Genomic DNA, 14,460 nt, shown 5'->3' with positions numbered 1-14,460 from the left:
AGCCTGACAGGTTCAGTCGAAGGCAGCTGCATCGCTCTGCATGTTTCCGAGTCCCTCCGGCTCGTGAAATGAGTGGTGACCGCACACAACATCCACGACAACACTTTAACGTACACAAAGGTGCCATAGAACCACACCGTCGGCCGTTAACAACATCACGAAGAAAGGACCACGGCCAACGAACCGCCGATGCCTCACTGGTTTTGGGAGTCAGCACCAGTGCTACCCGGGACGCGTAACCACTGTCTCCTGTCCCGCTCCCAAAACCCGGCGGGCACGCGCCAATGACAAACGGCGTCCACCGAAGTGGCGGCACCATGCTGGCCGCAGCACCGGCCGGCCGCTTCCTGCACCGCTCCGGCGGCCACCTCAGCCTCTCCTGCTCCGCTCCAGCCCGCACCGGCCCTCGATCGCCGGTCGGGGCGGCCCGAGCCTCCACAGCGCGTCCGACACGGCTGCCGCCGGCGCGCCACCCACGCTCTCGGCGGGGGCCCCACCGGCGTCCGTCACAGCCGACGGGCCGCGCCCGGCCCCCTCCCGATCCGGCCACGCGCTCCTGCTGTCCGATTTCGTGCCTCGGGGGATGCCCGGGCAGCGCGCGACGCCGGCGGCGCGTCTCACACGAAGCCGCCGCACGGGCCAGCGATCACGTGCGCGTGCGTGGCGTTGCAGTGGAACACGTCGCGGAAGGCGGCCGCCTGCTCGACGGCGAGGTCCAGCCTGCGGACAGCCGGCAGGGTCAGCCGGGAGGGCGGCCGCTTCGCTGGCCGCCCCGACGCCAACGGCGCTCTCTGACGCGCTCGGGTCGGCCCGGCCGCTCGTCGGCTGACGCAGCTGGCGTACGGAGAACAGCCGTGGCGTCGGGATCCACCAGGTGTGAGGACACCGCAGACTGACAGTCGGATGCGGTGACAGCAACGTTGTACGTTTTTCCACAGAAGCTACCGTTTATTGATCATAGTGTCGTGTGCCACTCGGACTGGTCGATACTGTTTTGACTCATTATAGTAATTCAGACTTAGTAATTAGGCCTTAATTAAAACTTAATCGTTATTAATAATAACAATTACTAATTACTTGCTACATCTTTGAACAAAATAATCATAAAATAATTTCTTACACGAGATGGGTGCAATGTCTCGCACGTGATATATGAAATTATGATCATTCGGACTCACTTAATCTTCCCATCCAACGAAAACTTGGTGAATTCGTCCCAGTGATCTTTCTCTTCTGTCTTGTGCCTACATTGGCTCTGAAGAGGACACAAAGATACGTATTAGCAGTGCGTCTGGTTCGTCAACTATTCAGGGAAAATATCACCACGCCAAAGCATAAGCATGCTATAAACCACACCATCTTAATCGGAAAATGACTGGTAAATAGGTGCCATGAGTTCCCGTGCTGAAAACAACCGGGCTCCACCATACGAAGGAGCAGTGATTGAAATATTTCTAGCAATCATTGGGCGATACGATGATATCCCACGTTTCGAGGAAATACAGCCGTGCACACTGTCCGGAAACGTCATTCATTCGAACGTCACAAAAACTCGTAGCATTCTCATAAGATATTTAAATGATTGCTAAACATATTGTCGTCGGTTGATTTTAGCATGACAATCGAAGCCGAGAAACAGCGTATGGTGCCCGTATCAAGTATAATGAAATGTCGGCGAAAATGCCGCTCCTTTGCATACCGCGACACCTCAATTTATCATGCTTGGGTTATTTATACTTTCAATGCATATATCGAATACGGTGGCTGCGCTGTGCTGTTGCCAGCATCTCGGCACCTCTCACCTGGCCGTAAGCTATGAAGAACACTTTCTCTGCCTCCATCGCTTCCAGGCCCGGTAGTTGCTTGTCCCCCACCTCTTCCAGGTGATCCTTCAACGTCTGGAACAGGCGAGCATGTCTGGGAAACTCCCACCGGTCGGCAGCTCCCCTCGGCTTGACCGTTCATCACTGACACGTCCCCCCCCCCCTGACGGAGGGCGCCGGAGAGCAGAACAATGCTGGGCAGCCATGCCGTCCATCTGCTGGCTCAAACCAGATAACAAAATTGGCCAGTGCTCGAGACGGGAGAGGATTGTCAACGCGGCAGCTTCAGAGCAAACCGCAAAAATGTACGCTGGTGACACCAAATAATAACCTGCACGCAGAACAAAAGAAGCACGAGAGGAGGGTAAAAGGAAGAGATAGCACACATTGAGTGACTAGAACTAACGATCGGGTGTCAATAGACGGGCGCCGTAATCAAGGGCGGAGGACCACGAGCAGGCCGTGTGGTGCGCGTGGCGCATTACCGGCTGTATTACGGTTTACCGCCGTCAACGGCAAGACAACCAGGTGAGCAGTGGTCGTTGGATGAGTTCTACTGAACCGATTCAGTCGTCCATACCAAATATCCGCAGTCCAGCGGTCAGACAGACTGGTGCGCGTTGATCAGTCCCAGTCTGCTGACAGCAGCGCAAAGGCGGACTTCACCTTGAACGGGGAAGTGCTCATTTCAAGGACCCACCGGACTGCACCCCAGCGGGAAGAATCATCACCTCGAAGACCCACCAGATTGCCCCCTGTCTGGGACGACTCCTCACCTCGAGGGCCGGCCCAACGGCACCCTAAGCGGAACGGCCCCTCATCCCGAGAACCACCCGGACAAGAGCCTGAGCGGGAGAGCTTCTCACCTCGAGGGCCAGCCGCACGGCCAGCACCTGGACGGACGCGGACGCCGAGACCCGTGCCACGGTCGCCTGTTGGACGCCCGCCGCCGCCAGCGCGGCCGACACGCATGCGCGGAACGTCTCTTGGTTGTGCGCCATCGTCTCGTGGTCTGTCGTCGTCGCGTTACTCCGGTCCATCGATGAAGTCAAGCTGCTGTGGTCGATCGAGGACAAGATGGCGTCCGCCAAGCGCGTACCCAGACCACCATACTGGAATGGCCTGGAAACATCATGGGTTAGAATATCGTACAGAAATGTATATTTCTTTGATTGCAACAATCATTTTTTTCGTTCAAGCACGGCAAAGTGCTCTTAGTTTGGGCACGATCGACTGCAATTGCTGGTCTGTGCGAATCACGGCTCCGAATTGTGTAAACCCGTTCGGCGTATTATTCACAAGAAAGCAAAACAAAAAAGGTAACATACCAACTGGAGACCAATAGATTGCTCGCGTTGCACCAACCGCTAAGCCCAGTCAATGCTGATATTAAAAAGCAAGTACGCTGGTATACCCAGGCACCACACCTGCGGTTTTTGGCGTGTAATATGCCTATGGAATACTGACAATAACATGACACGCTCATGTGCGATTGGATGATATTGTACAGCGTTGGCCAATGGCAGCTTGCACCATGCCACATATCTGTTCCTATTCAGGAACGCCGGTGTCGCTCCAACACAACGTCCCCGCGCAAACCCAAACGACCTCTCTTCCTGGCAGTATTGCAAACGGTACAATGTCTGTAGCAAGTCAGCTGTATCTTACCGCGTCCCAGCTAACGTTAGGGGAAGTAAGATTGCAACGGACTGGGTCGGGTGAGGCCGACCGGGCCGACGGCAGCCCCAGCAGCGCCCGCCCCCCCCCCCCCCCTCTCCCCCACCCCCTTCCTGTCACTCACGGCGGGTAAGCGGGGTCGAACAGCGGGGGCCGCATCAACTGGTCCGGCACAACGACGGCGTTCCTGGCGCTGCTGTAGCTGACGCTGGCGCCGTTCAGCAACGGCTCCAGCTCCCACTGCTGGCCTGGATGGCACAGAGTGGACGCGGTCAGACGGGAGCAGCGGCCGGAGCAGGCGCCCCGCCGCCGTCGGCACAGGACACACGGCAGCACTGGCGAATCATAGCTGACGATAATCTGTGGGCGTCACGGCTGGTGCGCCACCGACAATGTCCGGACCACGGCTGGTGCACCACCGACAATGTCCGGACCACGGCTGACACACCACCGACAATGTCCGGATCACGGCTAGTGCACCACCGACAATGTCCGGATCACGGCTGGTACACCATCGATAATGTTCGGACCACGGCTAACACACCAGCGACAATGTCCGGGCCATGGCTGGTACACCACCGACAATGTCCGGACCACGGCTGGTGCACCACCGACAATGTACGGACCACGGCTGGTACACCACCGACAATGTCCGGACCACGGCTGGTGCACCACCGACAATGTACGGACCACGGCTGGTGCACCACCGACAATGTCCGGGCCACGGCTGGTGCACCACCGACAATGTACGGACCACGGCTGGTGCACCACCGACAATGTCCGGACCACGGCTGGTACACCACCGATAATGCTCGGACCACGGCTGGCACACCACCGATAATGCTCGGACCACGGCTGACACACCACCAACAATGTCCGGATCACGGCTGGTGCGCCACCGATAATGTCCGGATCACGGCTGGTACACCACCGATAATGTACGGACCACGGCTGGTGCACCACCGACAATGTCCGGACCACGGCTGGTACACCACCGATAATGCACGGACCACGGCTGACACACCACCGATAATGCTTGGACCACGGCTAACACACCAGCGACAATGTCCGGACCACGGCTGGTGCACCACCGACAATGTCCGGACCACGGCTGGTACACAACCGACAATGTCCGGACCACAGCTGGCACACCACCGATAGTGCTCGGACCACGGCTAACACACCAGCGACAATGTCCGGACCACGGCTGGTACACCACAGCTATATGGTACGTCACAGACAATGCCCGCGCAATATTATATGTGTAATTTGTTTGCCAATGCATCTGAGGTCACGTGACCAACATTCGGACAACGGTCAGCTGGTCGTAACGGGGTCGCAACCAGGTCCCCGCCCCAATGCAGGACCCCTTCAAGTTCACAGTCCCATCCTCCATGAGAACCTAGACCCATGCCTGCATTGAAGATACACCTGAGCGCGGAGGGCGTGGGGAAGGTGCTACCGACGCCATCAAAACATCACGTCATCAGACGGCAGCCATCTCTCAGCAGACCGCCTGCCGCTCTCCCCGCACGCGCGTGACTGTCGTCCCATCTCGCGGCCGCTGGTGGCGGCTGCCTGTCGCGCCTCGCCGCACGCACCAGGCGCCAGGTAGGCCTTCTGCTGGACGACGCGCTGGTGCCGACGCGCCGCCTGCACGCTCTCGAAGAACCCATAGCGCAGCACGGCGAGGTCGCTGTACAGGCGGTCCAGCAGCTTATCCTCCAGCAGCAGCGGCGGGTAGCCGGCCACCAGGTCCAGTGACGTCACCTGTGGCAGACGGCGGACGGTGCGGCGGCCGGACGCGCTCGAGGGCTCGACGCTCACTCCAGTGGAAGCATGCGGCAGACTCTGTGCCGCGATCTGTCACGTCGAATATCTGATGACGTCAATGAAATGTGCACGCATCGCTCCGGATTCGAACAGGCGTCTTAGATCCCAATCTCGCTGGGAGCAGGATCGGTCTGAACGATTGCACAATCGCGGTTAAGTATACGCTGTGGGAAATACATGTGGATTTCCAGCTCTAGTAGCGCAGTGCGGACGACATCGCCCATAATTCTGATTATTGCAATGCTAGGCCACTAGGCCGTCGTTGAACCGCCAGCCCACACACTACCACCCCGTGCACAGTGCTGGCTGGCGGAGCCGACCCCCGCGGGGAGCAGCGCCACACCACACCCCACCCCACCCCACTCGGCACGGCGACGAGCCGGGGGCGCCAGACAACTCCTCAGGATCGGTCTCAGTGTACTCAGGAGCAGCCGGCCCACCTTCTGGATGACGCTGGCGCGGCTCTCCTCGCTGATGAAGCGGCTGTAGGTGAGCACGCTGCCCAGACTCTGCGTCAGCGCCCGGAACAGGTCCTCGGCGGCGCGCTGACTCAGTTCGCGCGCCTCCACCGGCTCGTCGCGCGCCAGCAGCGCGCCGGCCGCCAGCGGGAAGAACTCGCGAGTCATGCGCGTGCAGGTCAGCCAGTGGGGCGGCGGCTGCTTCACACCTGCACGCGCGGACGACGGTCAGGCCAGGCCAGGCCAGGCCAGGCCAGGTCATGCCAGGTCAGGTCATGTCAGGTCAGGTCATTGGAGACGATCGGGTCCGTCGCCCCAGTCCTGTGTTGTGGTGGTCCCGCGCGCGCTGGGACACAAACGGAAACGGAGAATTTGAAACCAGGAGCTAGCCACCTGATACACAAACTAGGCCTAACGAATGGGATGGCGCGTTTGCCGCGCGTTTTGCTACCGATGATTGAATGCCATGATGTCGCACCTAAGCTCTGACCACGAACCGATATTTACGGTAAACAAAAACACATGCTGGCGATGACGTTCCAGGTGGTCACTGGTGTCGCCGTGCCGGCCGCGGCCGTCCTCCCACCGGTGAGCTCGGTGGCAGCCGGCCTCTCACCGGTGAGCTCGGAGCGAAGTACGTCCAGCACGGCCCGGTCATGCTCCGGCAGGTACGGGTAGTAGCCGGCGATCAGCCGCCACATCAGGTAGGCGTTCATCGAGCTGCGGCGGCCGACGCCCAGGTCACCGCACAGGTCACGGACACAGGCGAGCTCACGGAGACAGGGGCGAGCCCACAGAGACAGGGGCGGGCTCACGGAGCCAGAGGCGAGCTCACGGAGCCAGAGGCGAGCTCACGGAGCCAATGGCGAGCTCACGGAGACAGGGGCGAGCTCACCGAGACAGTGGCGAGCTCACGAAGCCAAAGGTGAGCTCACGGAGTCAAGAGCGAGCTCACGGAGACAGAGGTGAGCTCACGGAAATAGAGGCCAGCCCGTAGAGATCGATAGGCCATATAGACACAAGCCGGAAAACGAGCAAACAAAACCACGGATACAGAGGCAAACCAAATGGGATAAACGTGACCTCACGAGGCCACAGGTGACCTCACAGGGACATAAACGCGCTAACCGGGACAGAAGCGAGCTGACGAGGACCTCACCCCGTGATCCCACCATTAATGGTAAAATCCATTTAAACGGAATAATCCTGTGACGAAATCTTAACGCACGCCAAAAATGGACACGGCCCGCCCCGCCCACAACACAGGCACATGTCAGAACACATAAAGAAGACATTGTATATGATGCGGGCATTTGGTCAATGAATGGCGAGTATAGTACTAAATGCATCGCCGCACACTCTGACACGACTCTCGTGTGTGTGCTGAGGTTTATTACTCCAAAAACGCGTACCTCCTGGAGAAGTGGTGGCAAACACCAATGTCATACAATCCCGACCTCCAGTGACGTCCTGTTTTGAGAACAAAACAAGTGGACAAAACTAAACCCGGTCACGCACCGCACGTAACGGGTCAGGCTGAGATTAACAAATGACGCACATAGACACATGCGAATAGCGAAATACTCAGACAACAGACAGACAACGGAGACAACAGACAACAGAAAACAGCAAAGAAGACAGCAAAAATACGCTGTTTGGAGCTGTGGTTGAATTCTCCGAAACCGACAACAGTCCCAGATCAACGCACTTCGTTTTATTTAGCAGCGTCGATCAGAGCGCGCCATCTCGCTTTCGACGATCAAAGATCAAAGTTAGCCCAGCCGTACGGCTTACCTCCAGATTCCAAAGCTGGAGTACACAATCCCCTCAAGAACACGCATGTGGCGACCTCTCTACAACACCCTACGAGGTGACCCAGGTGGCGCGCTCAACTCCCTCCAACACTTGGTCTGGCGGAGACATCCACAGCGCTCCGTCCCCAGCAAAGACATGAGGCAGGGCATGCTGAAACACACTGCTGTGCAACCACGCAGCTATCACGACCCACAGCCATCCTTATCATGATTAACACGGTAACCAACATCATAACAATAATAACAGAGAAGACGACGGCCACAGACAATGAAGCGGTGGCACTACGGCAAGCGAGGTCACGCTTGACAACAGCGGCGCGCCTGAACAGGCTAGACAGCCCACCTTTTCCCGGTGCTGGATATAATTTTCGAGAGCTCCACGATGTACTTGTCATCAGGGAGTAGGATCTCAGTGTCCATGTTGACATTGGCCTCTGGATACACGCTCTGAAGGGTGTTCAGCCAGTCAATCTGAAAACGGATGAGCCCACATCGCAGCCTCAGCACAGTCCCCACTCGTGAGGAAGCGTGGGTCCACAAGTCTTCGTTCCCGCCATATGAGTTTTTCCACCTTCACCCTACGAAGCAGTTTTTGAGCAAAATATCACCAATATGACGTCAAAAAAGGTTACTGATAGTGAACCTTCAATGCCAGAAAAATACAGTTTTCAGAAGTTATTCCAAAAGAAGCCTTTGGGGCTTCGTGGTTTTGAGCCCCTCCCCCTCCCTCCATCGTGCGACTATATGTAGTTGGAGGGAGTTACCACATTTGTATGCGGGTTTTGAACAGAGATAGTCACTTTAGAGATAAATGTGTAGTTCAGACACATGTCCTCTTCGATACTTTAATTCTTTCGTTTCTGAGCTGGATGCCCGTCAATTCGGCCGTCTTATTTCGTGCAGACTATTTCGAGGTCACCCAGGCATGTATAACGTCACAGAAACGTCACGTGAACACTGCCATCTTGTTGGCCATGTAGTGCTGAAGGTCACGACACAAATTATCACCGACCTTTTCGCCTCTGGTGTACGTCAGCACGACTTTTGGCATCCGCATGCTTCACTTGGCCCTGAGCCCATGTGAGGCGTTTCGTGCAAGTCTCGAACACGAGACACGTTTCGTGCTATGCAACACAATAACTTGGGTGATAGTACGGATTCGAATTAGAAGATTTAGAAGACTGGGAAACGAAAAACGTAAGAATAGCGCCGTAACCGAGTAAGTGAGTGCAAGTGAACAATATAAAATCCAGCACAAACATGCAAGAACACCACTAAAACGATCCAAAACACAAGCACAATACAACATCCGGCTCCACAAGCACCCTCTGGCAGCACACGCCGCCTCTCGGCAAGGTTAAGTACTACAGGTGAGTCAGCCCGTTCGCTACAGTGGAAATTCTGACACGGCCCGTCTGGCAGCGACTTACAACATAAAGACGTTTCGTGACGCAATCAAACGATTACACGTTGAGGAGCATATTCACTAAATGGTTAAATTATGTTGCCTAGGACAGTCTTTTACACTTAAATAAAACCGATAGTCACAAGTGAAACCGCTTCATCATACCTGATCCTTTCCTCAACATCTTCAAATGTGGAACAACCCTTTTAACACGCGCAAGGGTGGGTATTGAATGTGACGCGCTCGAGTGGGGATCAATTTGATTTCCCTAAAAATGCCCAAAACTGAGGGCTAGAAGCAATAAATTCATAGGAGAGGTGTGTCTATGTGTGCAATCACTTGTGTCACAATTTCTAGGTCATGACATTCTGGTCAAATAAGTTGAAAAAGAATAAACTTCACATCAGGTGTCGGAAGAGTCCTCAGACATCCTCATGCAACTTCATCTACCATAGATGCCTCGGTTAAGCAAAAGTTCACAGGTGTTCACTTCAGGTGAGTGACCTTAATTGCCTTTACATTACGGTAACCAATAACCCAGTCGATTATTTCGACTTTACAAAAATCAATGAGCGCCGATCATTAGGCTAGTTGGTATGTTCTTAACAGAAGGCTAATCGGCGTCATTTCAGGTCAGTGAGCACATCTGACCTGCAGGAAGTCCCATTAAGATGTCTGTTGACGTCCCTAAAATGAATAATTGAGCGTCAAATTTGGGCGTAAAAACCGCCCCATAAACAAAGTTTTTCAATAAAAAGCTTCTTTGGTTCTAACCTCGGCCTGACCTTCATACCCGACATCAATGGCGTTGGCCGTGACCTCAACTACCATTGTCTAATTATCTAAGAAGTCATCTCAAAGAAGCATGGCGTCGCCTAACAGTCCGTTGTCCCACCAGATTGAACGACTTACTTAAAATTGTTTTTGCTGTCAGCCATGGTCCGCCTTTGGCGTGCCATAGGTCAGCGACCTAACACGGTGCATACAATTTGCATACCAAAGGACAGCTATTAAATTGCACACGGCCAAACCAAGCTTGGCACAGCTACGCCAAGCCGTTTGGAAGTTATTCTAGAAAGACCTTTGGAGGGGGGGTCAAATCAATTCCCCACCGCACTCGAGCGCGTCTTTAATACCCAGCAGCGGACATGACGGCCAAAGTGAGCGCGCATCGAATGCCGAAGCCACGAGACATCCCTGGATGTCGGCGGTGCGGCTCCGGCGGCGCTAACACACGTCACAGTCGTCATAACAAACCCTGCCGCCGCGATGGTGGCCCCACATCGCGCGCCGCGATGTCTCCCCAAAATAAACGCGCGTTGAATCGCCGTCGGCCGTCGGCCGTCGGCGGTGCGCCGAGTTCGCCGCGAGCTGGGCGCCGCGCAGGTGAGCTGGTGACACGGTCCCCTCCGGACTCCATTTACAAACAGCCGGCAGCAGCCCAAATAAACGGCCCAGCTCCGCTGCCGGGCGGAGCCGCGCACAGGCGGCCCCCATTTCCCGCCGCTTGTGAGAAAAAAGGCCGAAGGCCTGTCGTTACGAGGACGGTGGGGAGCAGTTTTAGGCAATTATCCCGGAACTAAATAAACACACGTGAAATAGAACACACAGCATGCACCTTTATTGCAAACGTGAGCTTGCCGACGAGTTGGTCACACAAGTCGGTTCACCCAAATCAGATGTCACGGGGCTTAAGAGCTTCATAAAAAGCATGGGTCAGCCCTTTTTGTGAATCCTTTTTTTCCTTTCCACCTACGTTATGTCCAAGTCCCATGTTAAAGAGGAGGGCAGACTACAGCCCCGGTTCTGTGACATGCCTACGAGCAAACCACTCAAGCCGTGCGTAGGGCAATCTCCAGGAAAGTCAGAAGTCGTCCATGTTGAACACCGAGCGGCGTACATTTTGTTTTCGATATGCCTCCATGACGTACCGTTGATGTTTGCGCGACAACGATGCGCGTGTTTATATGGCTTTTCAGCGCGCGAAAAGCCCTTGTGAGTAAGAGTAAACCGATCATGGTGCCCGTGAAATCTTATCTTCTACTTTGCCATGGGAAGGCATGTTCCCGACGTTTGGGAGTTTTAGCCTACGTCATCGGCCTTAACAGCGTAAGAGCGTACGCCACAAACCAAACAAGCCATTACAGTAAATATGCAATCATGAACATGAATCGCAAAAACCCGAGCGAAACAAAACAGCGTGCATGCCTCCTCAACGGGTCCCTGTCTCCACCACGGAAGGCAGCACTGCAGCACGCTTACGGCCTCGATCGCAAGCGGTATCGGGGCGTGGTCAGCTGCGCGATAACGCGAGACCAGCGCGCGCCGGCCGGTACCTGCGGCGACTCCTTGCGCAGCCAGTCGACCGTCACCCGGCGCGGTGACCTCGTCGGGTCCCGCAGCGCCAGCGGCTCCAGCGACGCCTCCACCAGCCGCTTCTCGTAGTTGAACATGTTCTGGGCGAAGCGGCTGGCGCGGTCGGTGGTGGCGCCCAGCCGCAGCAGCACGTCCTGGATGTAGCGCTGGTACGCCGTCACCACCTGTGGCCACGGGACGGAGTCGGCGCGGCCGGTCAGCTGGCGCAGCAGACGGGCTCAGGGTCGCTGGAGTGCTGGTGACGGTCGAGGGCGGTTCATGTGGTGATGCGGAAAATTTTGCAGCGGCTTTGAAGAGTTGGGAGCAGAACAGGAATGACGTATCATAGCAATGCATCGATCGACTTCATCACTGACAGCCTAGAAACTGATGACAACAACCACCCTCCAACTTCAGTAAAATGCATTTGCAGAAACAATATATATATATATATATATATATATATATATATATATATATATCGGATTCGTATTAAGCTGCATCAGGCATGGAAAACGTGACACGCAGATGCTGGCTGCATCCTCCGGTCCTACCCCTACTGGCAAGCGAGCAAGACGCTTGACGCATCACCACCTAGCAATCAGCGAGGGCACCAGTGCACTTGAATACTGATACATCGTACAAGGCGTGCTGCTATTGCTGCCAAGTCGAAGCTGTATCCAAGCATGCTGCGGCTATCACATAGCACACCGCGACTGAGTTGTTCTACGGTTTCGGCCATGTTTGTGCTTACAAGCATTGCATGCAATCCTCAGGCATGGCTACGCCAGCAGCAGATAACAAAAGACGTGACACCGCCCTTTAAAGCCCGCAGTACAACGCATGCAATCAGCAGTGCACTGCCACCTACACAGCACCCATGCAGACAAAGGCCGGAGGCTTTCATCTTGGAGGTTGAAACAGACTACCGCTAGGTGTCTGATGATGTGACAGAACTGCTCGTGCAGCAGGGACGCAGGGTGTATTCCAATAGTAAATGGGTCAGTATTGCCCACGGCAGACCACGAGTGATGAGTGTTGTATAGTTTAATAGAGCATAATTTGCAGTTTCCATTCTTAGAGGCACTCAAAGTGCCTGCAAACGAAAATCTTGTGTCTTTGCACGCACAGTTGTTGTCACGAAAGCTACGAAGATGGAAACAAAAAACGAGCCGTGATGCCAACACGCCTGGCAAAGGTTAATGACGTCACGTAGAATAGAACATTCTTGACGCACTGCAAATACATCCAGTTTCCCCAAGTCGACCGAGGAGGCTCAACCCGAGTCGATCAACCCACGTTAGTCTCAAATGCTGATTTCTACACGAATTGGACCAACTTTGCTTCAATGTTTCGAGAACATAGCAGCACGTTTATCTTAAATCCATCGTTTGATTTTGTTATTTCCAGGCAGTAAGGGAAGGACAAAGCAGAAAGTGGGAAATCCTTTGCATGCAAACCAGGTTTCTCCCATTTTCCTTTAATGCTTGTATTGCTTGGAATTCATGAGCGTATTATTTTAGGCTGAAGGGTTTGCAACTGAGCTGACAGGGCGCGGTTCCACAAGTACGGGGACGGGAGGGTTAAGTCGGCAAGCTTGCGGTTGGGCTCAAGAACGTCAACTGAAAACGGTCCTACGATCCCGTCACACCCATTCCAGGGACATTGGTGTGTGTGGGGACCTGCGGAGTCCGCGGTGTCATCTAACATTACAAGCGTGCGGAGTGCCAACGAGAAAACCAACAGCGCATGCGCGGAGGGAGCGGTGGGTGGCGATCTAACTTCTGGTCGACCTCAAGGCCAGTGCTCGACGCATTGCGAAAACGGCCAACAATAGTGGACACTGCAACAGTGGATGCAATTACCTTAAATGACGCAAAAACGCCAGCTACACAAAATCAACGTTCCAGCAACAGCACGAACCCATCAATAGTCGTGCACCCATTGTGCAAGCAAATGGATTTTCTGGTAATTACGGAGCCAATTCGCGATGCATCTCAATTATTTTCACCAAAAAGTGTTTTGCGACCGTGCGAAGCGCTGAACCTACCACCCTGTTAAAATCGCCACAGCAAAGAACAGCTAGAATCACATATTTGTTCACTGCAAATGCCTTCACAATACCCATATCATGACCATGAAAGACCACTTATTGTGATGGCTACATGATGGCCCTCTTCCTTACTGGCAGTGTTCGCCGACGTTAAGACATGTGGTCCATTCCCCCAACGATCAGCCCAATATATTACCACGTGAAAGGGGTTGGTAAATGGAATAGAAAATGACAGAGCCAAGCGTCGGTGCATGTTTGCGCCACTTCTACGAGGAGAAGACCTACGAACCAAGCTGCCACACGTGACGTCATAGCAAACAGCGGCCTATAGCGTCTATCAGGGGGAGCACGCCGGCGGGCACATCGAGCGATCTAGCGCGGCACACTCGGAAAACAGAAGTGCTGGCAGGCGAATAGTTACGGTATAGCGGAGTATTTTGTTTCTCAGCGACAGCAGAGACTGCCGGTGGCGCGTGTCCACACAGAGCTTTTTAACGGCCACCTGTCCGAACTCGGAGTAAATGGACCGCAGCTGCAGGCGCAAGAGAACCACAGCGATGTGTCGGCGAACGGACTCAACGGTCTGGCAGACCGACCGGACCGGACCGGACCGGACCGGACCGGACCGGACCGGACCGGGCCGGGCCGGGCCGGGCCGGGCCGGGCCGGGCCGGGCCGGGCCGGGCCGGGCCGGACCAGACCAGACCAGACCAGACCAGACCAGACCAGACCAGACCAGACCAGACCAGATCAGATCAGATCAGACCAGATCAGATCAATCAGATCAGATCGACCAGACCAGACCAAACAGACAGGTCTGGCGGATCAAGACGCAAAGCAGCTGTCGGCACTTCAGAACACATGCGCACATCACGGTTCCGCAATCTAGTGTTGAAATGTTGCTTCCGGGAATATAAGAAATCAAATACTTTCTGGAAGAACAGTAAAAAAAGTCCTTACAAACGACGCACCCGCAACACCACTGATTTTTAACGCCAGCTTAACTAATTCACAACAAATGACAGTACTTTGTGTGGCCATC

General features: G+C 54.8%; 1 protein-coding gene across 1 annotated transcript; it reads right to left on the bottom strand.

Moving 5' to 3' along the window:
• LOC119109312 (neprilysin-11) lies at window positions 1–13,953 on the bottom strand (the record flags this gene model as incomplete). The annotated part of the gene is given in 11 exon segments (XM_037232917.1): window positions 1–720; window positions 1,179–1,255; window positions 1,803–1,898; window positions 2,690–2,945; window positions 3,625–3,748; window positions 5,102–5,270; window positions 5,774–6,000; window positions 6,408–6,511; window positions 7,949–8,076; window positions 11,347–11,550; window positions 13,840–13,953. Coding segments are annotated over 10 exon segments (1,401 nt in total).
• Between the last annotated feature and the right edge of the window lie 507 nt (window positions 13,954–14,460).

Source organism: Pollicipes pollicipes, unplaced genomic scaffold, assembly GCF_011947565.3.
Source record: "Pollicipes pollicipes isolate AB1234 unplaced genomic scaffold, Ppol_2.1 Scaffold_7231;HRSCAF=8579_pilon_pilon_pilon, whole genome shotgun sequence".
NCBI lineage: Eukaryota > Metazoa > Arthropoda > Thecostraca > Pollicipedomorpha > Pollicipedidae > Pollicipes > Pollicipes pollicipes.
This window is presented reverse-complemented; position numbering and strand designations above follow the sequence as displayed.